The sequence below is a fragment of the Manacus candei genome, unplaced genomic scaffold (assembly GCF_025592945.1).
Source record: "Manacus candei isolate 608988 ecotype Guabito, Panama unplaced genomic scaffold, ASM2559294v1 h1tg000148l, whole genome shotgun sequence".
NCBI classification, from domain to species: Eukaryota; Metazoa; Chordata; class Aves; order Passeriformes; family Pipridae; genus Manacus; species Manacus candei.
In genome coordinates this window covers 985242-1011261 of record NW_026138196.1, presented here as the reverse complement: position 1 = coordinate 1011261, position 26020 = coordinate 985242, and the positions used below count along the sequence as shown (strand labels likewise).

The 26020-nt window shown below is 48.8% G+C and overlaps 1 protein-coding gene across 6 annotated transcripts in view; it reads right to left on the bottom strand.

Moving 5' to 3' along the window:
• The window catches only part of RHPN1 (rhophilin Rho GTPase binding protein 1), a 45612-nt gene extending 20162 nt beyond the window's left edge, over positions 1-25450 (bottom strand). For 2 of the 6 annotated variants that reach the window (XM_051771960.1, XM_051771961.1), the window contains exons 1-5: positions 23311-25450; positions 9441-9556; positions 4323-4451; positions 398-473; positions 19-96 (exon numbers count right to left, since the gene is read on the bottom strand). In XM_051771960.1, coding sequence (XP_051627920.1) covers positions 19-96; positions 398-473; positions 4323-4451; positions 9441-9556; positions 23311-23412 — 501 coding nt within the window. In that variant the 5' untranslated portion in view covers positions 23413-25450. Of the gene's footprint in view, positions 1-18; positions 97-397; positions 474-4322; positions 4452-7488; positions 7533-9440; positions 9560-23310 lie in introns of those variants that run through there. The other 4 variants (XM_051771956.1, XM_051771957.1, XM_051771958.1 and 1 more) reach the window with 4 other exon arrangements.
• Between the last annotated feature and the right edge of the window lie 570 nt (positions 25451-26020).

The following is a 26020-nucleotide window of genomic DNA, read 5'->3' as shown; positions in this document are numbered from 1 at the left end:
ATCCCAAGGCACACGGACCTGCCTCAGCTCCATGAAATCCTTGATTTCCTTCTCAAACAGGACACCTTCCTCTCCATAGTGTTCACTGATGAAATCCTGGATGGAAAAAAAAAAACCAGGAGAAAACCCCTGAGTGAGTGACCCCTTCCAAACAGATTTTTATGATTTAAAAGGCTGATTTCGGACAATTCTGGACAAGCAATTTAGCAGCTCTGCCCACAAGAAAATAGGGAAAACCATCTCCTCCTTCTTTCCAGATGCTCTCCAGCATCTCCAGACCCTCATCTCCCACTTTTCCATGTTTTAAGTCAGGTTCTCCCCCAGGAATTTATTTTTTTGCAGCTGTTCCAAACTAGGAAATGTTTTATTTTCCATCCACCAAGGGCACAAAACTCACCTTCAGTGGAACCAGCAAATCCAGCTCCTTGGTCTCCTTCAATCCCAAAGGGATCATGGGAACACTGATGGACTCACTGGAAAAGACAACAACTTATGTGGGAGTTGGTTTCCAAGTCTTGGAGGGATCCTGGGTGACAGGGATTAAAATGGAGCAGCTTTTTGCTCCTAAAAAAGGGTAAAGAGAGACTTGGAACAACAGAAGGATGCTCTTCCCAGAATAATTTGGGAATGGCAGTACAAAGAGAGCCTGAAAACATCCCTCTTGTTCCTCCAGCTTCTGCTTTTCGTGGAATTTTTTGGGTTGAAAGGGACCTGAAAGACCATCCAGTTCCACCCCCTGCCATGGGCAGGGACATATCCCACTATTCCAGGTTGCTCCAAGCCCCATCTAACCTGATCTTGGATGCTTCCAGGGATGGGGCAGCCACAGATTCTCTGGGAATTCTCTTCCAGCACCTCCCCACCCTCATAGATTTAACAGCTATTTTGATTTTCTGCTGCCAAGAAGGATAAAAACGGTCTGGATGAGCAGCAGAGTCTGGAGCAGACAGGAATTCCAGCCTTGCAAAGAGCTCCCAAAGCTGGATCCATCATGGAATTCCTCTGCACAGAGACAGGGAATGGGAACCTGCTGTGGCACCTGCAGCTCCTACCAGCTCCATAAATGATATCCAGGAGGGATGTCCCCAATTCCAGCACTGATCCATGTCCCACACATCCATGGACACCTGCATTCCCAAAGGATTGGTTTGGAGACCAGAAAACTTGGCAGAGAGTGGGATGGGAGGTGGGACAGGCAGGATCCAACCAGGTTTGCACCACAATTCCCCCTCATTCCCTCCCAAATTAACTGATAACTCGTTATCCCATCGCTCATTAGCGAGGAAAAGAGGCAGAGGAAGTTACAAAATCCAGAGGGAGCAGGGCAGGGAATTTTTCATCCCCATTTTCACCCGTTCCTGCTGAACAAACAGCTCCAAGAGCCATAATTAGGGCAGCAAACCCGTTACAGCTCCTTCCCTAACAAGATTTCCACTTGGATCCAATGCCTGGAGCTAACAAAGGGACTTTTGTTTTTCCTGGGCAGGACTTTGGGGTTGGTGCTGCCCTTGTTTGCTTTTTTAAACCAGGGCAAACCAGATTGGAAAAGCCAAATATCCCTGACAGGGAATGTTGGGGAGGAAACGAATTCCTGTTTTAGGGCAGAAGGATCAGTATCCAGGTTTAAATTCAGACTCCAAAAGACCTTCTGAGTGCAGGAAACACTCGAAGATGGTGGAGATTTGGATTTCCTTGGCTTTCTCTCCATAGGAGACCTGTGATCCTAAAAAAAAAATCCAGCACACAGGTCATCCCAATCCTATATTTAATGTCACTCCACAGGATGGAGTCACTCCATCACCCCCTGGAGTTTTCCTGGTCTTTGCACCTCCGTTCCCAGCAGCACAGAAATCCTTCCCATGTGCCAGGAAAAGCAGGATGGGCACAGAAATGTACAGTCATGGAATGGTTTGGGTTGGAAGGGGCTTTCCTAAAAACCTGGCCTTGAACACTTCCAGGGATGGGGCAGCCACAGGGAATTCTCTTCTCTGGGAATTCTATTCCAGCCCCTCAACTGCCCTCCCAGGGAAGAATTCCTTCCCAATATCCCATCTAACCCTCTGGCAGTTTGAAGCCATTCCCATTCTCTTGTCACTCCATGTCCTTGTCCAAAGTCCCTCTCCGTGTTTCCTCCCAGCTCCCTTCGGGTACTGGAAAACCACAACCAGGTCACCCCCAAACCTTCTCTTCCCCAGGCTGAACAATCCCAGTTCTCTGAGCCTTTCCTTGGAGGACTGGAATGACTCCAACAGTAGGAACCCTGAGTCTCTGGACCCCTGGTCTAGTTTAGACTTTCATTCTCACAGGCTCAAAATTAACTTAAGGAATTTTTGCTCCGAAGTGCAGGTGTCCATGGATGTGTGGGACATGGATCTGTGCTGGGATCGGGGACATCCCTCCTGGATATCATTTGTGGAGCTGGGAGGAGCTGCAGGTGCCACAGCAGGTTCCCATTCCCTGTCTCTGTGCAGAGGAATTCCATGATGGATCCAGCTTCGGGGGCTCTTTGCAGGGCTGGAATTCCTGTCTGCTCCAGGCTCTGCTGCTCATCCAGACTGTTATAATCCCTGTAAACCAGTTTCAGTCCCTGTAAACCAGTTTTTAGTCCCTAAAAACCAGATTTTAGTCCCTGTAAACCGGTTTTTAGTAAACCGGTTTCAGTCCCTCTAAATCAGTTTTTAGTCCCTAAAACCCAGATCTGACTCCCTATAAACCAGTTTTTACTCTTTATAAACCAGCATTTAGTCCTATAAAGCAGTGCTCAGTTCCTGTAAACCAGTTTTTAGTCCCTAAAACCCAGTTTTTAGTCCCTATAAACCAGTTTTTAGTAAACCGGTTTTAGTCCCTATAAACCAGATTTTTGTCCCTAAAAACCAGTTTTTTAGTCCCTATAAACCAGTTTTTACTCCCTATAAACCACTTTTAGACCTTGTAAACCAGTTTTTAGTCCCTGTAAACCAGTTTTTAGTCCCTAAAAACCACTTTTAGACCCTATAAACCAGATTTTAGTCCCTAAAAACCAGTTTTTAGTAAACCAGTTTCAGTCCCTATAAACCAGTTTTTACTCCCGATAAACCAGTTTTAGTCCCTATAATCCAGATTTTACTCCCTATAAACCAGATTTTAGTAAACAGGTTTTAGTCCCTACAAACCACTTTTTACTCCCTATAAACCAGATTTTAGTAAACAGGTTTTAGTCCCTACAAACCACTTTTTACTCCCTATAAACCAGATTTTAGTAAACAGGTTTTAGTCCATACAAACCACTTTTTACTCCCTATAAACCAATTGTTAATCCCTATAAACCTGTTTTAGTCCCTATAAACCACTTTTTACTCCCTATAAATCAGTTTTTAGTCCCTATAAACCAGTTGTAGTCCCTATAAAGCAGATTTTACTCCCTAAAACCCAGTTTTTACTCCCTATAAACCAGTATTTAATCCTATAAACCAGTTTTCAGTCCCCTTTTCAGTCCTTCCCCCATCCCAGTCCCTCCAGGACAAAGGTCTGCCCAGAAAATCACCTTCCAACATGGAACAACGAGAGTTTTCCCTCCTTGCTCCCGGCTGCCAGCAGGCACCTGGATATTTTCCAGGTGGCTGAGCAGAATTCCCAGGAGGATTTGCTCCCTGATCTTTGTCACCAGGTCAGGCTTTTTAAGCCCAGCATCCCCTCAGGGCACTTCACTGACCGGCAGCAACGAATCCATTCATTCCAGTGAGCATGGAATGGTTTGGTTTGGAAGGGAGCAGAAAGATCATGGAATTCCAACCCCCTGCCAAGGGCAGGGACACCTCCCACTATCCCAGCTTGCTCCAACCTGGCCATGGACACTTCCAGGGATGAGGCAGCCACAGCTTCGCTGGGAATTCCATTCCAGACCCTCACCACCCTTCCAGCCAAGAATTCCTTCCCAATATCCCATCTAAAGCTCCCACGTTTCAGTTTGAAGCCATTCCCTGTGTCCTGTCCCTCCATCCCTTGTCCCAAGTCCCTCTCCGGCTCTCCTGGAGCCCCTTTAGGCCCTGGAAGAGGCTCCAAGGTCTCCCTGGATCCTTCTCTTCTCCAGGTTGGACATTCCCAGCTCTCCCAGCCTGGAATTCCAACCCCCTGCCGTGGGCAGGGACACCTCCCACTATCCCAGCTTGCTCCAACCTGGCCTTGGACACTTCCAGAGACCCAGGGGCAGCCACAGCTTCGCTGGGAATCCTATTCCACCACCCTCACAGGGAAGAATTCTTTCCCAATATCCCAAAATTAAATCCTAAGGATAAAACCCCAAATTCCCAAAGGATGAAGGAGCTCTTCCCACAGGGATGTACCTGTCGTTCTGATACACGTCCATGCTGCTGTTGAGCTCCTCCAGCTCCTCCTTGAGCAGCTGCAGGTTGGAGTTGACGTAGCTCAGCTCCAGGGCAACCGTCTCCTTCACCTTGTGGTTACTGGTGGCCCTGCAAGGAAAATCTCTTGGGATCAGAGAATCATGGAATCATAGAATCAGCTGGGTTGGAAGGGATCTCCGAGATCATCAAGTCCAACCCTTGACCCACTAGGCCATGGCACTGATGCCACATCCAGTCTCATCTTAAAAACCTCCAGGGACGGAGAATCCATCACTTCCCTGGGCAGCCCATTCCAATGGCTGATCACTCTCTCTGGAAAGAAATTCTTTCTAATATCCAACCTAAACCTCCCCTGGCACAGCTTAAGGCCATGCCCTCTTGTCTTGCTGATTGTTGCCTGGGAAAAGAGACCAACCCCCACCTGGCTACAACCTCCTGTCAGGGAGTTGCAGAGAGTGAGGAGGTCTCCCCTGAGCCTCCTCTTCTCCAGGCTGAACAGTCCCAGCTCCCTCAGCCTCTCCTCATGGGAATTGTGCTCAAGTCCCTTCCCCAGCCTCGTTGCTCTCCTCTGGACCTGCTCCAGCCCCTCCATGTCCTTCCTGAACTGAGGGGCCCAGAACTGGACACAGTACTCCAGGTGTGGTCTCACCAGTGCTGAGTCCAGGGGAAGAATCACTTCCCTGGACCTGTTGGCCACACTCTTCCTGATCCAGGCCAGGATCCATTGGCCTTCTTGGCCACCTGGGCACACTCTGGCTCCTGTTCAGCTTCCTGTCCATCCCAACTCCCAGCTCCCTTCCTGCCTGGCTGCTCTCCAGCCACTCTGTCCCAGCCCGTGGGGTTGCCGGGGGTTGTTGTGGCCAAAGTGCAGGACCCGCCACTTGGCCTTGTGGAACCTCATCCCGTTGGAATCAGCCCAACTCTCCAACCTATCCTATCCTATCAAACCTCCCTCGTTCCATCCACAGATTTAGTTACCAAGTCTTGGTTGTGTCGATCAACAGGGATTGAGTTTTCCACCAAAATCAGGTGGGTCCGTCCAAAGTTCTCCCCTAGAACGGGAAGGGCAGAAGGCTCTTCATGTTTGGGTTGGGAGGGAGCTGAAAGATTGTGGAATTCCAACCCCCTGCCATGGGTAGGTACACCTTCCACTAGCCCAGGTTGATCCAACCTGGCCTTGGACACTTCCAGGGATGGGACAGCCACAGCTTCGCTGGGAATTCCATTCCAGACCCTCATCATCCTCCCAGCCAAGAATTCCTTCCCAACATCCCATCTAAAGCTCCCACGTTTCAGTTTGAAGCCATTCCCTGTGTCCTATCTCTCCATCCCTTGTCCCAAGTCCCTCTCCAGCCCTCCTGGAGCTCCTTTAGGCCCTGGAAGATGCTCTCAGGTCTCCCTGGAGCCTTCCCTTCTCCAGGTGAACATTCCCAGCTCTCCCAGCCTGGTTCCAGAGCAGAGGAGCTCCAGTCCTTGGAGCATCTCTGTGGCCTCCTCTGGACTCGCTCCAGCATTCCCAAATCCTTCTGCTGTCGTTCCCCAGGGCTGGAAGCAGCTCTGCAGGTGGTGGTGGGGGGTGGCAGAGGGGCAGAATTCCCCCTTTTCCTGGTGCCCACGCTGTGGAATGAGCCCAGGCCATGAACACAGGGATTTTCTGGGATACGAGTTCATCCATGGGATAATCCCACCCAAATCCTTCCCTAATTAAGAGCAAGGACCTCCAGAGGGGAAATTTAGGGGAACACTCAACCCTTTCCTTGAGGAATCCCACAGCTCCCATCCCCTTCCAGAGCCTCCATGTCTCCATCCCTTCCCTCCCTCCAAGGATCAGCCCTTTCCCAACACCAAACAAAGATTCCTGATTTATTGGATTCCCTTTTCCACCACCTTTATCTCCCCCATTGCTCCAGGATTTAACCAGGAAAGGGTTTCCTCTGCCTCTTCCCATTTATTTCCCCAGCAAACAAACCAGCACGGGGATTTTTTCCCAACACTCCATCCATGGAAAATTCCACAAATTCTGTTCCACAGAACAGGCAGATTTCTTTTTTCAAGTTCTTTGGTGTTTTATTTTTAATTTTAGAGGTGAAGAAACCACCAAGTTCAGCCACAAATTCTGGACAACCCACGGCTTTTCCCACTTCCATTTAGGACCTTCCTAAAGAGATCCAAAGGAAGTTTATCCAGGGAAAACAAGCCTATAATTTTTAAGGAATAACCTTTAGATTTATAACATAATCCCCCTCCTCCTCAGCCTTTCATTCAGCCAGAAACTGAATTATTTATTCCCCCCACTCCCAGATTTCCCAGGTTTCCTAAACTCGGAGCCTCTTCCCATTTATTCCCCCAGCAAACAAACACCATAGGGATTTTTTTCCCCAACACTCCATCCATGGAAAGCTCCACAAATTCTGTTCCACAGAACAGTCAGAGCATTTTTTCTATTATTTTTAATTTTAGAGGTGGAGAAACCACCAGGTCCAGCCACAAATCCTGGACAAGCCACAACATTTTCCCACTTGCATTCAGGACTTTCCTAAAGAGATCCAAAGGAATTTTATCCCTGCAATTCAAGCCTATAATTTTTAAGCAACAGCCTTTAAATTTACAACACAATCCCACTCTTCCTCAGCCCTTAATTCAGCCACAAACTGAATTATTTATCCCCCCCACTCAAATACTTCCCAGGTTTCCTAAACTCGGAGCACCGGAATTCCCAGAAAACCACATTATTACTCAAGCTTCCAAGTGGATTTTGTGGGAGGGAGGGAATGTGGCCTCTCCAAAGGACATCAAACTGCTGAGCCAGCAAAAAAACCCCAAACAAACAAAAAAAAAGGAGCCTCCTCAGAGCATTTCCCTGCCTGGATAATTAGGATTTGGGTTGTATTCCGATTTTTTTCCTCCCTCCCCTTCCCACAGCTCCAATTCCTGCTGTTTGCACCAAAACCAGGCTCGTTTTTTTTTGCTGAGCCAGCACATTTCCCCTTGGTTTTTTTTGAGAAAAATCTAATTAAGGAATTGCACAAGTTGGGATTTAATGGCTTTTCTTTTTCCCCTTAATTAAATAAAACAGGGATGAAGCAGTGGGAGAAGGGGGATGGAATTCACCTCCCCCCTGGAAGCTTTTGCTGGCCTTACCCACCTGGAAAACACCATTTTTTTTTGGTGGATTAACTATTATTCCCTGAAATCATTCAAGGCCAGAAGTGGAAAGTCATTTTTATTTTACATAGGATTAAAAAAAAAAAAAATCAAAAAATTGGGAAAATACACCCCAAAAATGTATTTAGGGGCAGTTTTATGGTATTTTCTGATATTATTTCTTATATGACAGACCTGCCCAGCCTGGATATGTGATCCAATGTAGTCCAGAAAAATGAAATAGGGACAAGAGATGCTGCAAAAGGTCATTTGGGGGTTAAAATATATATATATAAAACAGCTGCAAAAAATGGTGTGATTGGACCAAAAACACTCCAAAGGGAAAGACATCCATGAACTGGATCGTGGTGGAGCAGCTGGAATTCAACAGCCTGGAAAGGGGACAGTGTTGGCACCATTCCATGAGATTCCAGAGAATCAGGGAGTGGTTTGGGTTGGAAGGGACCTTCAGAATCAGCTGGAGCAGAACAGAATTCCCAGAGAAGCTGCGGCTGCTCCAGCCCTGGAAGTGTCCAAGGTCAGGTTGGATGGGGCTTGGAGCAATCTGGGATAGTGGAAATTGTCCCTGTCCATGGCAAGGGTTGGAATTCCATGGTCTTTCAGGTCCCTTCCAACACAAACCATTCCAGGATTCTATGGAATCTGCATTTCTGGGATGGTGGCAACACTGTCACCTTTCCATGATGATCATTATCAGTGAGGAAGGGAAAGACAATCCCTGGATTTGCAGGTTCTGCTCTACTGGAAGCACCAGGATGGGGATTTCTGGGAGGAAAACCAGGTTTGGATGGTATATCAGGAAAAGGGAATCAACTACTGGGAAAGGTAGCCCAGGGAAGTGGGGGAGGGACCATCCCTGGAGGGATTGGAATGATGTGGATGTGGCAATTGGGAACATGGAAAAGTAGTGGCCTTGGCTGTGCCAGGGAATTGTTGGATTCCAGGATCTCAAAGGGCTTTTCCAACATTAGTGATTTTATGGGATGGGTTGGGTTGGAAGGGACCTGAAAAATCATGGAATTCCAACCCCTCTGCCATGGGCAGGGACACCTTCCACAATCCCAGCTTGCTCCAACCTGCCCTTGGACACTTCCAGGGATGGGGCAGCCACAGCTTTGCTGGGAATTCCATTCCAGACCCTCACCACCCTCCCAGCCAAGAATTCCTTCCCAATATCCCATCTAAAGGTCCCATGTTTCAGTTTGAAGCCATTCCCTGTGTCCTGTCCCTCCATCCCTTGTCCCAAGTCCCTCTCCAGCCCTCCTGGAGCCCCTTTAGGCCCTGGAAGGGGCTCCAAGGTTTCCCTGGATCCTTCTCTTCTCCAGGCTGGACATTCCCATCTCTCTCAGCCTGGCTCCAGAGTAGAGGAGCTCCAGCCTTTGGAGCATCTCCATGGCATCCTCTGGACTCGCTCCAGCATTCCCAAATCCTTCTGCTGTTTTTCCCCAGGGCTGGAGGAAGCTCTGCAGGTGGTGGGGGGTGGTGGCAGAGGGGCAGAATTCCCTTTAGGCCCTGGAAGGAGCCTCAAGGTTTCCCTGGATCCTTCCCTTCTCCAGGTGAACACCCCCAGCCTGTCTCCAGCCCTTGGAGCATCTCCATGATCTTCTCTGGACTGAATCCAACATATCCATATCCATGGGAGCCACTTCCCAGATTATCAGGCGGGAATTTTGCACTCCCAGCTCCATCCCAGTTCAACATTTCTTCCCATCATTCCATCTGCCCACATCCTGCTTCCCAACAGCCTTCCAGGACTTTCCAAGTACAATTTTTAATTAAAAGGTACCAAAGGGAGAGCGGGAATTTCCAGGAGGAATCTTTCCAAGCCAAGGGGAAGGCCAAGCAAAATTCCAACCGTGGCCACATCCAAGAGTGTATTATTCCCACATCCAACCAGATTCCCAGAGGATTTTTCAGGAGAGCAGGACTCACCTGAAGAGGTTTTCTGCTCCTGCCCTCATCCTCATCTCCTTGTTGATCTGCTGGTTGATCCGGGCCCGGCGATGTTGGAGTTTGCTCCGTTGGGTCTGGGCGAAGGGATCGCAGCCCTGCTGGGAGAGAAGGGCAGGATCTCACCATAACTCCCAAGTTTTGGGATGAAAAAGGGCACTTTAAGAGCCTGGAATCTTAATTCAACACCAAAATGCGCTGGAAAATCAGGTATTGGAGTATTTGATGTGAAATCAAGGCCCTGTGAGGACCTCGAGTCAGGCTCTCCCTTCAGGACTTCTTGGAAGTTTTCCTTAGTTTTTATGGAGCTCCTGGGATTCCAGCACATCTGACCTCAGGAGGATTCCCAAAACATCATCCCTGCCTGGCATGGATCAATATAAACATCATTCCAAGGGAAAACCCAACCCAGGCTGCAGCTGCTCCTGGATGCGAAAAAGCATCCCAGAAATGATGTTATTCCGTGGATGTCGGAGAAATTCAGCTCCGGAATTAAATGCTCGGCCAGGTTAAGGCCCAACTGAAAGAAAACACCATCCCAAGTGTAAAATATGATATTTAAATCAAAATACAGACGGGGGAAGCCGAGAGTGAAGAAGGGAACGCGTCCACCCTCCAACAGCTTCTGCCAAAAGGATCCCAAAAGCTTTTCCTGCCCCAATTGGCAGCCAAAAGCTAAAAACCACAGCAGGAATTCCCAAATAAAGCAGGGATGGATTTAAACCCAATTTACATAAGGGAATAGGGGGGAAAAAACCCCACACCAAAACCCGCTTTTGGGTTATAAAAGGGATTTTCCTTCCTTAATTCCTCTTGAGACGGGAAGAATCGAGGTCGAGGTCAACTCTGGAAGGTCAGGAGAGAGAGGGGTTCTTTCAACCAGGCTTTGGGGTGCACCTGGGGACACCCAGAAGAGCGATTTGGGGCGTTTTTAAAGCTTTTGGAAAGGAAAAGAGAGGACAGAACTCTTCCATAAATTGTGTGGGAGTCGGGGAACAGCCTGGAATGGACAGGGTAAGTTCAGGAAGCCACGAGAAGGAAAGGGGGTTTGGGGTCAACCAAGGTGTGGCCAGAGCTGGAGTTCATCACCTCTGACAAAGCAGGGCCAGCAGTTGGACTTGCTGAGTTGGAAGGGACTTGCAGGATCATCCCATTCCATGGTTTTATTGTAGGAAAACCCTCGAAGCCCAGAAAACACCGGGAAAATCCCGCCGGCTTGGACCCTCAGCATGGAGAGCTGATGGGGGCACCAAAGCCCTCAGCCAGCCTTTCCATGAGGGAAAAAAGAGGCTGGAAGAGCCTTTCCAGAGGAAAGACAGACAAATAAACCTCCTTGGAAGGCCATCAAGGGTTCTCCCAACCCTTATCCCATGGAATGAGTAAGGATTCTGCCAACCCTTATCACATGGAATGAACTAAGGATGTTGTGGTTCTGCCAACTCTTATCCCATGGAATGACTAAGGATTCTGCCAACCCTTATCCCGTGGAATGACCAAGGATTCTGCCAACCCTTATCCCATGGACTGACTAAGGATTCTGCCAACCCTTACCCCATGGATTGAATAAGGATTCTGCCAACCCTTATCCTGTGGAATGACTAAGGATTCTCCCAACCCTTATCACATGGAATGACTAAGGATTCTCCTAATCCTTATCCTATGGAATGACTAAGGATTCTGCCAACCCTTATCCCATGGAATGACTAAGGATTCTGCCAACCCTTATACTGTGGAATAACTAAGGATTCTCCTAACTCTTATCCATGGAATGACTAAGGATTCTCCCAACCCTTATCCCATGGAATGACTAAGGACCTCTCCCAGCACCTCTCCCAGCTCAGGAGGACCCACCTGGGCTGTTAAACTGGGCAATTCCCAGTTAGATCTGGTTCTGGAAGCAAGTCCTCAGGGAATGGATGTTTGCTCCCAGTGGCCTTTGCACTTCCCATCAAGGAGACAGGGCCTGGATTGCTCCAGAGCAACAGGACACACCTGGAGAGAGTCATTTGTGCCCAAAGGAGGCCTCCCCTCCCAGCTTTCCCGGGATAAACTGAATCACCTGGAGCAGGAGGTGGAGGCCAACAAGTCCAAAGGGCAAATCCAAGCACAAAGGGACTTGTTTGTGCTCTTTTGTTTCCAGGAGAGGAGCAATAACTGGAAGCAGGAGAAGGAAAAGCAAAGCTGGAGGGGATTAAGGGATCAAAGGAGGGAAAACACAATCCTTGGATGTGCTGCTGAAGTTATAAGGAAGAGAGAAATGGAGTTGCTTGAGGTGCTGCTGTGTCCTTGTCCAGAGGATCAGGAAAGTGCTGGGAAAAGGCAGGCACGGATCTCTCCAGAGAAATGAGGAAGGGGATGGAAGTTGGGAATTAAGTGACAGCCCTAATACTGCAGGGAAAGCTTCTGGAGGTACTGGGAGAGCACAGACCAAGCTGGGATATCTCCAGGAGGTACTGGGAGAGCATGGAGCAAGCTGGGATATCTCCTGGAGGTACTGGGAGAGCATGTGTCAGAGACTGAAATAGTTGATGTTTTATGCATTCTCGGGCTTTTGACACACCTGCTGGGGAGTCCTCCTAAAAAACAACAACGGACCTCGGGCTTTGACACACCTGCTGGGGAGTCCTCCTAAAAACCAACAACGGACCTCGGGCTTTTGACACCTCTGCTGGGCGATTAGTTACGCTGTCCTGAAAACAACAACTGACCTTGGGTTTTTGACACACCTGCTGGGCGATTAGTTACCTCTGATAGCCCATGAGGAGTCAACCTTGCAGGCTCTTGCCTATTGACACCTCTGCTGGGCAAACAACAACTGAAAAGACAATGTGCCTCTGGAGGACTAAGTCCAAAAAAGGGAGGCAACCCCTCATGCCAGGGAGGCGCCAGAGCATATAAACTTACTGGTGACTTTGGGAATTCGGGAGTTCTTCTCCCCCACCGCCTGCGAATCAAGACCATCAAGCATCGCTGGACCCCGTGGGCGGTGACTATGGACATCTATCTACTTTCAGCTTTTCTTTCCCTTACTCTCCCTGGCTCTTATCCTGCCTTTCTCTCCCCTATGCATTTTTCTCCTCCCCAGAAAGCTTATGACAGCACCCAAAGGTGTTAGTTTACCTATTGATTATGACAGCACCCAAAAATGTTAACCTATCTGTTGATACAAAACTGTTAAAATAAATCTTATTAACTTACTTGTTGATACAAAACTGTTGAAATAAATCTTACATATTTTCATACACCGATTATTTAGCGTCGCTTCGCTTTAATCCACCCCAAAGGAATTTTTGATAAAACCTGGGTTACCCCCCCCCCCCTCTTTTCCTGGGGCGGGTCGTAACATTTTTGGCGTCACGGACAGGATCCTTTGGATGTGGTGGAGTAATCGGTGTAGTCTAAAACTGGTACCGAGGGCGAGTCAAATGGTGACTGTTCCCTCGCAGTAAAATTATAGTAAGAATTTTTCTCCTCTCGGTGTGACCCGGGCACATCAGACCTGTTGAAAGGTTTCCTGGTGTGGCCTGGACCTGTTGAAAGGTTCTCCGGTACCTGGACCTGTTGAAAGGTTTTCCAGGAGAGAGTCAAACCAGCCCTCAGAGGGTTAAGGGGGAGAAAGACATTAACCTAAGCTGGGTTAATGACTGAGGCGAAGGGGATGACACCCCGGGTTGAGTTATATGGGGATTATTCCCTCCTGATAGCTATCCTTGGTTTAGAACTGGTTTTTTTGGGTGCTGTCTTAGGCGTATTCCTTAGAGCAGTGCAAAGGCAAAAATTAGCTATTCAAAAATCTGTAAGTGAAGTGATAGAATCTTTCCAAGAGTCAATGAGAACTTTGCAGGACCAGCTAGGAAAAGAGGCTACTCAAAAATCTACCGGTGAGGTGATAAGGTCTCTTCAAGAGACAATGAAGGCATTACAGGAGCAATTAGAAAAAGAACGCCTGCAGTTAACTGCTGAACGCCAGGCACTGGAGAAAGAGAGAGAGATTAACTCATTGCTTAGGTCAGCCCTTGAAGATGAGGAGGAACAAAATGAAAGGCTTAAAAAGATACTGGAAATGAAAAATTGTGAATTGCGAGACATTCATTCAAAATACCCTAAACCGGCAGATGTTAACAAATCCCTGTACCCCTCTGGGGAATTAGAAGAGTTGAAGCAAAGTTACCCGGAGGACGGGGTAATACATATGCGTCCCCTCATTAAAACTGAAACCACTGGCCTGGGGGCAGATCGGCAAACTACCACACGAACTACCCCGTACACGGGGGAAGCACTGGCCAGAATTCAGGAGAAATACAGCCGTAAGGCCAGCGAATCAGAGACTGAATATGTGTGGAGGGTGTCCCTTACTGGGGGAGACCGAATTTTATTAAGTGAAGATGAGGCCAGAGGATTTTGGGGCCCAGGGGTTTTCCTGACCACAAATGATAACCGAGCCCCGTGGTCCCTGACCCAGAGAGCTGCCTACTGGGCAGGTGGGTTAGACCCTATAGAAAGGGGAGATCCTTACACGATTAAAACACCCACAATTGGCCACATTGTAAAAAGTGTACAAAAAACCGCATGTCTCCAGTTAATGCATACAAAATTATTAGACCCACAACGACATTCCCCAATGGAACTCGAGGCAGATCCACAGAGATTTCCAGTTTTAATTCGAGGTCTGCCTGATGCACTAAAAGTTTATGCTAAACAATTACAGGAGCGCATAAAGGCAACCCCCAGACCTAGAGGAAGGGGTGCTCCATCAGGAATAACCTGGTTGGAAATAGCCCAAGAATTAATAGCTACTGGTCAGCAGCTGGGGCTCCCTGGTACCAATGGCCAGAGAACACACTGCAGGAGGGCAGGGAAAGTCCAAAAACCTGCCTCGCCAGGTATTTGTCAACAAAATGTGTCATCTAGCGGAAGAAAGAGATACAGTCTGTGGAGAGAAGGTGTTGCAAAAGGAATTCCTCTAGAAGTGATGGATAAATTACCCACTGCTAATTTAGAATACTTGATAAAGCACTGGGATAAGATCAAAGAGCACAAGGCACCCCCTAAGGGCAGCCCCTCTAAGGAGTCCAACACTGTGATCCCCTCAGCCTCTCCAGAAACCGGACTAACCAGTTTGACCAGTTCTGAGTCAAGGAACTGGACTTACTGCCCTCAAGTAAATAAGCCAAAAAATAGCCAGTGGGTTTATGAGAGAAAGCTTACAGAAAACAACCAGGGAGATTTGGTAATCACTTTTCCTCTTGGCCCTTTTAAATCTTTAGTTACATCCATGGTAGACACGGGTGCACAGGTCTCAGCACTCCAAACTGAAGCTGCTACCCAGTGTGGTATTAAGCCAGACAAAAAGGAAATATGGGTAACTGATGCCTTTGGCAAATCCCAACCCCAATACACTGCTCGAGTGAAATGCTGCTTACCTGGAGATGGGACAGCCCCAGAAACTACCATGATTGTGGGGCCACTACCAGCTAATATCCTGGGGTTAGATTTATTAAAGGGTCGAGCCTGGAGAGATGCCAGAGGGAGAGAATGGGTGTTTGGTCTCCCACCCCTCTCTGTCCGTCTGAGTTTATTTGTTTTTTGGAGAAAACATGTTCCAAACTTCTCTATTATTATTGCCCTAGTAACATTATGCCAGATAAGAAAAGGAGTTGGATAAATAGATAGTTCCTTCTTTTTAACAATCGGTCCGTAGTGGGCCAGATTTGTTCTTTTGCAGAAACCTGCCAGCAGATGAGATCAAACTGCATGGAACCAATGGAGCCTCGATTACAGCAAGAGGCAGCATGAGAAAACGAAATAGCAACGAGACTGAAGACTTATACTGTTCTTAATGTTTTTATCTTAATAACTTTGTAATATGCATGCCTATATGTATTTTTGTCTCAGTAAGTCTGCAATATGCAAAAGTTTGCCACAAACATTGTGTTTGTGCTCCCTCTACTCCCAGAATTACTTGTGTTATCAGCTTATTAATAATTGTTAACTTATCTGGGTTTTTGTTTTTTTTTTATCATGAACAATTCACTGATAAGATTGTGTAGGACGAACCATTTTATGTACTGCTAGTTTCGTTTTGCCAAGTTTGTTTTATTATTTTGTTGGGGGGCAGGTTAGTTTGGGAGAAGCTTTTGAATGTGAGCAACTTACTGGTAAAATTGTATAGGATGTACTGTTAATTTGATTTTTGTCAAGTTCATTTTGTCCTTTTAAATATCTCTCTCGATTGAGAAACTCGACCAAATATAACCTGGGAGTTAGTACAAGTATTTGTGCATATTTAGAGTTATATGAATATGCATTATATACATTAGCCTTCTGCCTTGAAAGGCATTGAATTTTATATTTGGTTAAATTTAACAAAAACGGAACTAAATTTAGGCCTAAAAGAAAACATAAGAAAGCCTTTTACCAGCTCCCAAGTAACTCAGTGTTTTTTGATGTATAATTTCAAATATTTGTATGTATGTTTGTAACCTCATTAATGTTAAGAAATTTGATTGTAGTCATTGAGATCCTATTACATCCCCTATGACTACTCACGGGGTGGAGAGAGTAACTAGTGCAAATTAGCTTACTATGTTATTATACAATTAGCTTGTTTTTTTTTTTTTGAAGGGGGGGAGAATTGTAATGCATTAGGGCAATCTCTTCCTTTTCTTCACTCTTCTGTCTCCCTGTCCACTATACGAAAAGCACCGCCCACAAAGAAGATTCACAGAGAACGACAAAAGAAGAAAAACTATTGAATGCATAAATCACGGGGTGGTGTCAGAGACTGAAATAGTTGATGTTTTATGCATTCTCGGGCTTTTGACACACCTGCTGGGGAGTCCTCCTAAAAAACAACAACGGACCTCGGGCTTTGACACACCTGCTGGGGAGTCCTCCTAAAAACCAACAACGGACCTCGGGCTTTTGACACCTCTGCTGGGCGATTAGTTACGCTGTCCTGAAAACAACAACTGACCTTGGGTTTTTGACACACCTGCTGGGCGATTAGTTACCTCTGATAGCCCATGAGGAGTCAACCTTGCAGGCTCTTGCCTATTGACACCTCTGCTGGGCAAACAACAACTGAAAAGACAATGTGCCTCTGGAGGACTAAGTCCAAAAAAGGGAGGCAACCCCTCATGCCAGGGAGGCGCCAGAGCATATAAACTTACTGGTGACTTTGGGAATTCGGGAGTTCTTCTCCCCCACCGCCTGCGAATCAAGACCATCAAGCATCGCTGGACCCCGTGGGCGGTGACTATGGACATCTATCTACTTTCAGCTTTTCTTTCCCTTACTCTCCCTGGCTCTTATCCTGCCTTTCTCTCCCCTATGCATTTTTCTCCTCCCCAGAAAGCTTATGACAGCACCCAAAGGTGTTAGTTTACCTATTGATTATGACAGCACCCAAAAATGTTAACCTATCTGTTGATACAAAACTGTTAAAATAAATCTTATTAACTTACTTGTTGATACAAAACTGTTGAAATAAATCTTACATATTTTCATACACCGATTATTTAGCGTCGCTTCGCTTTAATCCACCCCAAAGGAATTTTTGATAAAACCTGGGTTACCCCCCCCCCCCCTCTTTTCCTGGGGCGGGTCGTAACAGCATGGAGCAAGCTGGGATATCTCCTGGAGGTACTGGGAGAGCATGGAGCAAGCTGGGATATCTCCAAGAGCAGCTTTAGCCACAGAACAGCCACCACCAGGATTCCCGACAGTCAGAGAAGGAAAATTCCCACAGAGGAGCCAAAGGAGTTTAATTCACACCAGAGAGATCCATAAAATGTCCCAGGGAGATGAGTCCTCACCTGGTGCTGCCCCAAACTCTCCCCCCATTCCCACCTCCGTGGAGACAACCTGCACATTCCCAAGGGTAGAGAAGCTGAGGGAGAACAGGCAGCAGGACACCAGTCAGGTGGGATCACTGCCAGGTGGGAACACAAAGACCTGGAGACCCTTCATGCCAGGCAGTGGAAAAGGGAAGGGATGAATCCTGGAGCGGTTTGGGAGAAGGGATCTGAAAGATCATCCAGTTCCAGCCCCTTTCCGTGGGCAGGGATATCCTTCACTATTTCCACATAGCTCCAACCTGGCCCCGGAGCACTTCCAGGGATGGGGAGGCCACAGCTTCGCTGGGAATTCCATTCCAGCCCCTCACCACCCTCCCAGCCAGGAGTTGCTTCCCAATATCCCATCTAAAGCTCCCATGTTTCAGTTTGAAGCCATTCCCTGTGTCCTGTCCCTCCTTCCCTTGTCCCAAGTCCCTCTCCAGCTCTCCCAGAGCCCTTTTAGGCTCTGGAAGGGGCTCTCAGGTCTCCCTGGATCCTTCCCTTCTCCAAGCTGGACATTCCCAGCTCTCCCAGCCTGGCTCCAGAGGTTCTCCAGGACCTCCATGGCCTCCTCTGGACTTGCTCCAGCAACTCCACATCCCCCTGATATTGGGGAATCCCGAGCTGGATAAAGATCCACGACCCCACCGAACACAAATTCCCTCCCTACAACCTCAACCTCGCAAGTTTTTCCCAGGAAAAACACTTCCAGCATCTCCCACTCCCAAAAAACGATCAGGTATTTCCTTACAGCAGCAACAACGTTCCCTAACACAGAGTTTTATCCTTTAAAAAAAGAACAACAAAAAAAAGGGATTTTTCCAAGCGCAGCAGCCGGAAAAGTTCCTTGGGAATAGGAGAACTCTCAGCACCTGTTTTATTCCCAGATCCAGTCGGTCTCAGAGGGATTTGGGCAGCGGGAGCTGTCAGCTGGAATTATTAATTATCCCTCTTTTTAATCCTCAAGTTTTGGAGTCAGCCCAGCACGGGAGAAGTGGCCAAGCCACCCACATTATCCCATGGGATAGAGAGCAAAACAAAAGCTGGGAAAAGTCACTCCACGTACAAAACCAGGCCAGAAAATCCTCCTTTTTTCAAGGATTATCCATAATTCCCACTGAAGGAATTCCTAGGGGCTGTTAAGAGACAAGCAGCAGGTCCCAAAAAGTGGGAAAATTCTATTTATACATCAAATTCCCCCCTCTCATGGAATTAATCTCAGGAAAAAGCCCCCGCTCCAAGCTGGTAAAATAAAACCTCTCAAAGCTTTTATTGAGAATATGGTTACATCACACAGCCCTTTGACAAAAGAGAGGAGGATTAAGGAATTAAATTTCCCAACCAGTTGGCTCAGGAACTCAACAGGAGGAAGGAAAAATAAAACTTGGGGGGAGGGGGGGATGGGAATAAAAAAAATAAGGGGGGGGTCACAGGGGGTTTAAACAGCAAAAAACGCCGTGAAAATCAGATTTTAGGAGGGTAAAAATTGGATTTTAGGAGGGTAAAAACAGTCTGGGGAGGTTGGGAGGGAGCCTAAAAAGCAGGGCAAGGGGCCAGCAGGAAACAGGTGGATTAAATCTTCCCTCCCAGGACATAAAAAGCAGGAAAAAAAATATGAAAATTTCTTTTTCAGCAGTTTTTCCCATAAGGGAGAAAACAAGGGGTGGCTCCATCCAGAGCTCAGCTGGAAAAGGGGGGATTGAGGGGGATTTTTAAATAAGAATAATAAATATTAATTAATAGGGAGGCTAAGGAGGTGTTTTGGTGGTTTAATTAGAGTTGTAATCGTGTTTTGACAGGTGGTGCTGATCCCACTCCAAAGGTTTGGAATCTTTTCCGTGTTATTCTTTGGGCTCCGGATCCAAACAAGGGGAATAAATCCCTCATGGAAGGAAAAGAGAAAAAATATAGAAATAAAAAGCCCGTAAGGTTCTGCTGCTGGAAACAGAAGAAATTTGGGAAAAAAGCTTTATTTATTCCTGCTAATGGAAACAGAAGAAATTTGGGAAAGAGTCCACAACTGCTGATGGAAATGGGATAAATTGGGAAAAACACCTCACAACTGATAATGGGAATAAAATTGGGATAAAAATCCCACAAGCTCCTGCTAATGGGAACAGGATAAATTGGGGAAAAACCCTTTATTTATTCCTGCAAATGGAAAGAGAATAAATTTGGGATAAAATCCCACAACCTCAACAAAAGAAATTTGGGAAAAAAATCCTACAACCTCCTGCTACTGGAAACAGAATTTGGGGAAAAAATCCACTCAATTTCCTGCAAATGGAAACAGGATAAATTTGGGGAAAAAAACCCCACAACTGCTACTGGGAACAGAATAAAATTGGGATAAAATCCCACAACCTCCTGCTAATGGGAACAGGATAAAGTTGGGAAAAACCCTTTATTTATTCCTGCTAATGGAAACAGGATAAATTTGGGAAAAATCCCACAACCTCCTGTAAATGGAAGCAGGATAAATTTGGGGAAAAAAAAAAATCTCACAACTGATAATGGAAATAGAATAAATTTGGGATAAAATCCCACAACTTCCTGCTAATGGAAACAGGATAAATTTAGGAAAAATCCCACAACTGCTAAGAGAAATAGAATAAATTTGGGATAAAATCCCCCAACCTCCTGCAAATGGAAATAGGATAAATTTGGGGAAAACTCCACAACCTCCTGCTGATGGAAACAGGATAAATTGGGAAAAAAATCCCCACAACTGCTAATGGGAATAAAATTGGGATAAAAATTCCACAGCCTCCTGCTAATGGAAACAGGATAAATTGGGGGAAAAACTTTTTTTTTCCTGCAAATGGAAACAGAATAAATTTGGGAAAAATCCCACAACTGCTAACGGAAACAGAATAAATTTGGGATAAAATCCCACAACTTCCTGCAAATGGAAACAGGATAAATTTGGGAAAATACCTCAGAACTGATAATGGAAACAGAATAAATTGGGGAAAAAAAAACCCCACAACTGCTAATGGGAATAAAACTGGGATAAAATCCCACAACCTCCTGCTAATGGAAACAGGATAAATTTTGGGAAAAAAATCCCCACAACTGCTAATGGAAACAGAATAAAATTGGGATAAAATCCCACAACCTCCTGCTAATGGAAACAGAATAAATTTGGGATAAAATCCCACAACCACCTGCTAATGGAAACAGAATAAATTTGGGATAAAATCCCACAAGCTCCTGCTAATGGAAACAGGATAAATTTGGGATAAAATCCCACAACCTCCTGCAAATGGGAACAGCATAAATTGGGGATAAAAATCTCACAACTGCTAATGGAAACAGAATAAATTGGGAAAAAAAGAAAAAAGCCCAACTGCTAATGGGAACAGAATAAAATTGGGATAAAAATCCCACAACCGCCTGCTAATGGGAACAGAATAAAGTTGGGGAGAAACCTTTACTTACTCCTGGAAACAGAATAAATTTGGGAAAAATCCCACAACTACTACCAGAAACAGAATAAATTTGGGATAAAACCCCCCAAGCTCCTGCTAATGGAAACAGGACAAATTGGGGGAAAAGCCCTTTATTTCTTCCTGCTGATCTTCCCCTCCAAGCAGCAGCTGCTCCTTAAGGCCTGGCCCTAAACCCTGACCTGGTTTCGGGGTTGCAACCTCGGGAGCTTCCAAGGTGAGACCAGGATCAAGTGAGCCAGGATGGGATTGATCCCTGAGCAAATCCCAACCCTCCCTCCGGGAAAAAAATCCCCTCCCCAGCCTGGCCGAGGGTTCTTTTCTGATTATTCGGGGTTTATTGGGGGCTTTCAGGTGTTGGGGTTGTTTTTTTGCTGTGCTGAAAGGCAAGTTTTGGGATTTGTAAGAAGGTTTAGGTCAGGCTTTAGTTTGGGGGTCTGAGGTTCAGGTTAGGGTTTAGTTTGGGAGTCTGAGGTTTAGTTTAGGGTTTATTTTGGGGGTCTGAGCTTTAGTTTAGGGTTTATTTTGGGAGTCTGAGGTTTAGTTTAGGGTTTATTTTGGGGGTCTGAGGTTTAGTTTAGGGTTTATTTTGGGGGTCTGAGGTTTAGTTTAGGGTTTATTTTGGGGGTCTGAGGTTTAGTTTAGGGTTTATTTTGGGGGTCTGAGGTTTAGTTTAGGGTTCTGAGGTTTGTTTGGGGTTCTGAGGTTCAGTTTAGGGTTCAGTTCAGGGTTCTGAGGTTTAATTTAGGGTTTAGGTTGGGGTTCAGTTTAGGGCTTAGTTTGGGGGTCTGAGGTTTAGGTTACAGTTTAGTTTGGGGTTCTGACGTTCAGTTTAGGCCTTAGTTTGGAGGTCTGAGGTTTACTGGAGGGTTTAGTTTGGGAGTCTGAGTTTTAGTTTAGGGTTTAGTTTGGGGGTCTGAGGTTCAGTTCAGGGTTTTGTTTGGGGGTCTGAGGTTCAGTTTAAGGGTCTGAGGTTCAGTTTGGGGTTTAGTTTGGGGATCTGTGGTTTAGTTTAGGGTTTAGTTTGGGGTTCTGAGATTCAGTTTAGGCTTTAGTTTGGGGTTCTGAGGTTCAGTTTAGGCTTTAGTTTGGAAGTCTGAGGTTCAGTTTAGGGTTCTGAGGTTTAGTTTGGGGGTTTGAGGTTCAGTTTAGGCTTTAGTTTGGGGGTCTGAAGTTCAGCTTAGGGTATCATTTGGGGGTTTGAGGTTTAGGTCAGGCATTAGTTTGGGGTTCTGAGGTTCAGTTTAGGCTTTAGTTTGGAGGTTTGAGGTTCAGTTTAGTGTTCTGAGGTTCAGTTTAGGGTTTAGTTTGGGGGTCTCAGGTTCAGTTTAGGGTTTAGTTTGGGGTTTTACAGAGTTCCTCCAGGTTTCTTCCTTTGCCTCTCAGGGAACAAAACTAACACTGAAATCGCCCCAAAAATCAACATTGATCCAGGTTTTCCTGCAATTCCAAAGCCCCTTGGAGCCCAGGGGTGGCTGTTGATGCCCAGGATTGGGGTTGGTGGCACCCTGAGGACAATCCCCATGGATTTCACCCCCTGGCACTAATTAAAGGAGTTTAATGAGCAGATCTGCTGGGCCCATCTGCCCTGGGAAGCAGATCTGCTTCCCAGGGGAGCAACTCCTGAGGGAAAACTTCCCAGGAAGCAAAACCTTGGCCAGCACCTCCCAAGAGCCAGAGGAGGGACGGGCACCACCCAGCTGGGCCAACTTCCCGTGGGCAGGAAGGAGGAAAAACCCCCAGATCCGGGAGAATTTGGTTCAAAGCAGCCACTGGGAAGTCGTGGATGGAGCCGGAGGAGGGAGATGGGATCCGGGAGCGGAGTTTAGGGATGAGGAGCTGGGAGAGAGGGTTGTGTGGGTCTCTTCCACCCCCAAATCCCACCTGAAGCCCTTCCTGATGTGTCAGGCCAGGAGGCACCTGCGCCCCAAAAAAGGGCACCCCCGATATTCCATTGGGGAATAACGATGGGGAAGAAAACTGACGGGAAACAGACCCCAAAATTAACATTTATCCAGGTTTTCTTACAACTCCAAAGCCTCTTCCAGCCCAGGGGTGGGTGTTGATGCCCAGGGGATGGCAGGGATTGGGGTTGGTGGCACCCTGAGGACAATTCCCATGGATTTCACCCCCCTGGCACTAATTAATTATTGTAGACCAATTATTAATTATTCTGTTGGCTCCAAGGGGACAAAACTAATGGGAAACACATGGAAATAGCCCCAAAATTAATATTTATCCAGGTTTTCTTGTAACTCTAAAGCCTCTTTGAGGCCAGCAGTGGGTGGTGATGCCCAGGGGATGGTCGCTGGCCCCACGGATCCCACGGGGACACCAGACCGGCCCCACGGATCCCACGGGGACACCAGACCGGCCCCACGGATCCCACGGGGACACCAGACCGGCCCCACGGATCCCACGGGGACACCAGACCGGCCCCACGGATCCCACGGGGACACCAGACCGGCCCCACGGATCCCACGGGGACACCAGACCGGCCCCACGGATCCCACGGGGACATCAGACCGGCCCCACGGATCCACCCCTGGCACCCCCCAGCCTCACCTTCCGAGTGCTGCCGCTCTTAGGGCCGTGCAGGAGGACGAGGCCACTGTCCCTGTCCCCTTTCCTGGGGCCATCCAGGTTCTCCTCCTCGGGGGGCATCATCTCCAGGGATGCAGCATCCACAGGGTTTGGGGGAGTGGGCCCACAGCTGGGGGCTCCTCCTCACCCCACACGGTGGTTCGGGGGCTCCTCCTCACCCCACACGGTGGTTCGGGGGCTCCTCCTCACCCCACACGGTGGTTCGGGGGCTCCTCCTCACCCCACACGGTGGTTCGGGGGCTCCTCCTCACCCCACACGGTGGTTCGGGGGCTCCTCCTCACCCCACACGGTGGTTCGGGGGCTCCTCCTCACCCCACACGGTGGTTCGGGGGCTCCTCCTCACCCCACACGGTGGTTCGGGGGCTCCTCCTCACCCCACACGGTGGTTCGGGGGCTCCTCCTCACCCCACACGGTGGTTCGGGGGCTCCTCCTCACCCCACACGGTGGTTCGGGGGCTCCTCCTCACCCCACACGGTGGTTCGGGGGCTCCTCCTCACCCCACACGGTGGTTCGGGGGCTCCTCCTCACCCCACACGGTGGTTCGGGGGCTCCTCCTCACCCCACACGGTGGTTCGGGGGCTCCTCCTCACCCCACACGGTGGTTCGGGGGCTCCTCCTCACCCCACACGGTGGTTCGGGGGCTCCTCCTCACCCCACACGGTGGTTCGGGGGCTCCTCCTCACCCCACACGGTGGTTCGGGGGCTCCTCCTCACCCCACACGGTGGTTCGGGGGCTCCTCCTCACCCCACACGGTGGTTCGGGGGCTCCTCCTCACCCCACACGGTGGTTCGGGGGCTCCTCTTCACCCCACACGGTGGTTCGGGGGTTCCTCTTCACCCCACAGGGCGGTTTGGGGGCTCCTCTTCACCCCACACGGTGGTTTGGGGGCTCCTCTTCACCCCACACGGTGGTTTGGGGGCTCAATAACCCTCCCTTGGGCTGCTCTGATTGTCTTGGACTAGCCCCCAGTCCCGTCCTAGGTTTAGGAGGGGGCTTAAACCCCCTCTAACCCCTGCACTGTTCTGCTGGAAAGTCCCCTGCACTTCACATCTGGCTAGATGTGAGCCCCCAGCCCCTGCAGAGATATCCCAGGGAAAGGGGGGGACACAAACCCCACAGACCCTCCTTTTTAAAGCTACCTCAGATGAGTGGGGGGTAAGTTAAACCCCCCCAAACTCCCCTTGCAGATCTACCCCAAATATGGGGTTAAACTCCTCTTCCAAGAGTTGCCCTAATTATGGGGGGGGATTTTAAACTCCTCTTGCAAGAGTTGCTCTAAATATTGGGGGGGATTAAACTCCTCTTGCAAGAGCTGCCCTAAATAGGGGGGGATGTTTAAACCTCTCCAAACCCCCTTGTACAGCTACCCTAGACGGGGGGGGGGGGTGGGGGGGTGTGTGTTTAAACTCCCAAAACCTCGCCTTTCAGAGCTACCCCAGATCGGGGGAACCCCCAAAACCCCCCTAAATGGGGGGAGAGGGTTCAAACCCCCACTAACTCCCCTTTCAGAGCTATCCCAGCTCGGGAGGGGGGTTAAAATCTCCCAACCCCCCCTTACAGAACTGCCCTAAATGGGAGGGGGATGTTAAACCCCCCCAATCCCTCCCCAAAACCCCCCTAGGGGGAGAAGGTTCAAACCCCCAATAACTCCTTTTTCAGAGCTTCCCCAGCTGCGGTGCGAGGGTTAAACCCCTCTCCCCTTGCAGGGCGACCCCAAAAAAAAGGAGGTGTTTAAACGCCCAAGAACTTCCCTTACAGAGCTACCCCAGCTGCGGAGGGGGGTTAAACCCCCCCAAAACCCACCTTGCAGAGCTCTCTACAGGGGTTAAACTCCCTCCCCTTACAGAACCACCCCAAAAGGAGGGGGGGAACCCCCCAAAAACCCCCTTTCTAGAGATGCTCCAGCCACGGGGACCCCCCCAAACTCCTTTAAAGAACCAAACCCCGCCGCCCTACAAACCCTTCTACGTTAATATCCCACCTCGGACGACCCCAAACTCCCGGCTCGGTGTCCTCGCTGAGCCCCGGAGCCCCCGCCCGGCCCCGCCGATCCCAAATCCCGGCGCGATCCCAGAGGCGGCTCCCTCGCGGCGCGGGGGATAAGAGGGGCGGGGGGGCGGGGCGTAACCCCCGTCAGCCAATGGGAAAGCGGGACGGCGCTGATGGACGGCTGCAGCGCCCAATGGGAGCGCGGCGGGGGCAGGACCGGAGGGGCCGTTGCCCCCGGCAACGGGGGGAATTAGAACGCTGGTGACGTCACCGAAGGCGGGGCTTGAGGCCACGCCCACGGGCGGGCACAGATGGGAGCGGCCCCGCCCCCGCGGCACATCTTGGGGGGGCGTCCGAGCCCAACCCCCCCCGGCCACATCTGGATGAGCCCAATTCCAACAGGGAGCACCCCCCCGTCTCGGCCACGTCTGGATCTGGGCTCCGCTTCTGCCCCCGGAGTAACAGCTGGGAACGGGTTCGCTCCTACCCCGGACACATCTGGATGCCCCCCCACACACAACCAGGTGCCCCCCTCACCGTCCCAAACACATCTGGGCGCTCGTCTTGCATCCGCATCACATCTGGGTGTGCGCTTGATCCCACCCCGGGCACATCTGGATGACCCCAACTACAACCAGGTGCCCCCCTCGCCATCCCCACCACATCTGGGCGCCCCTCT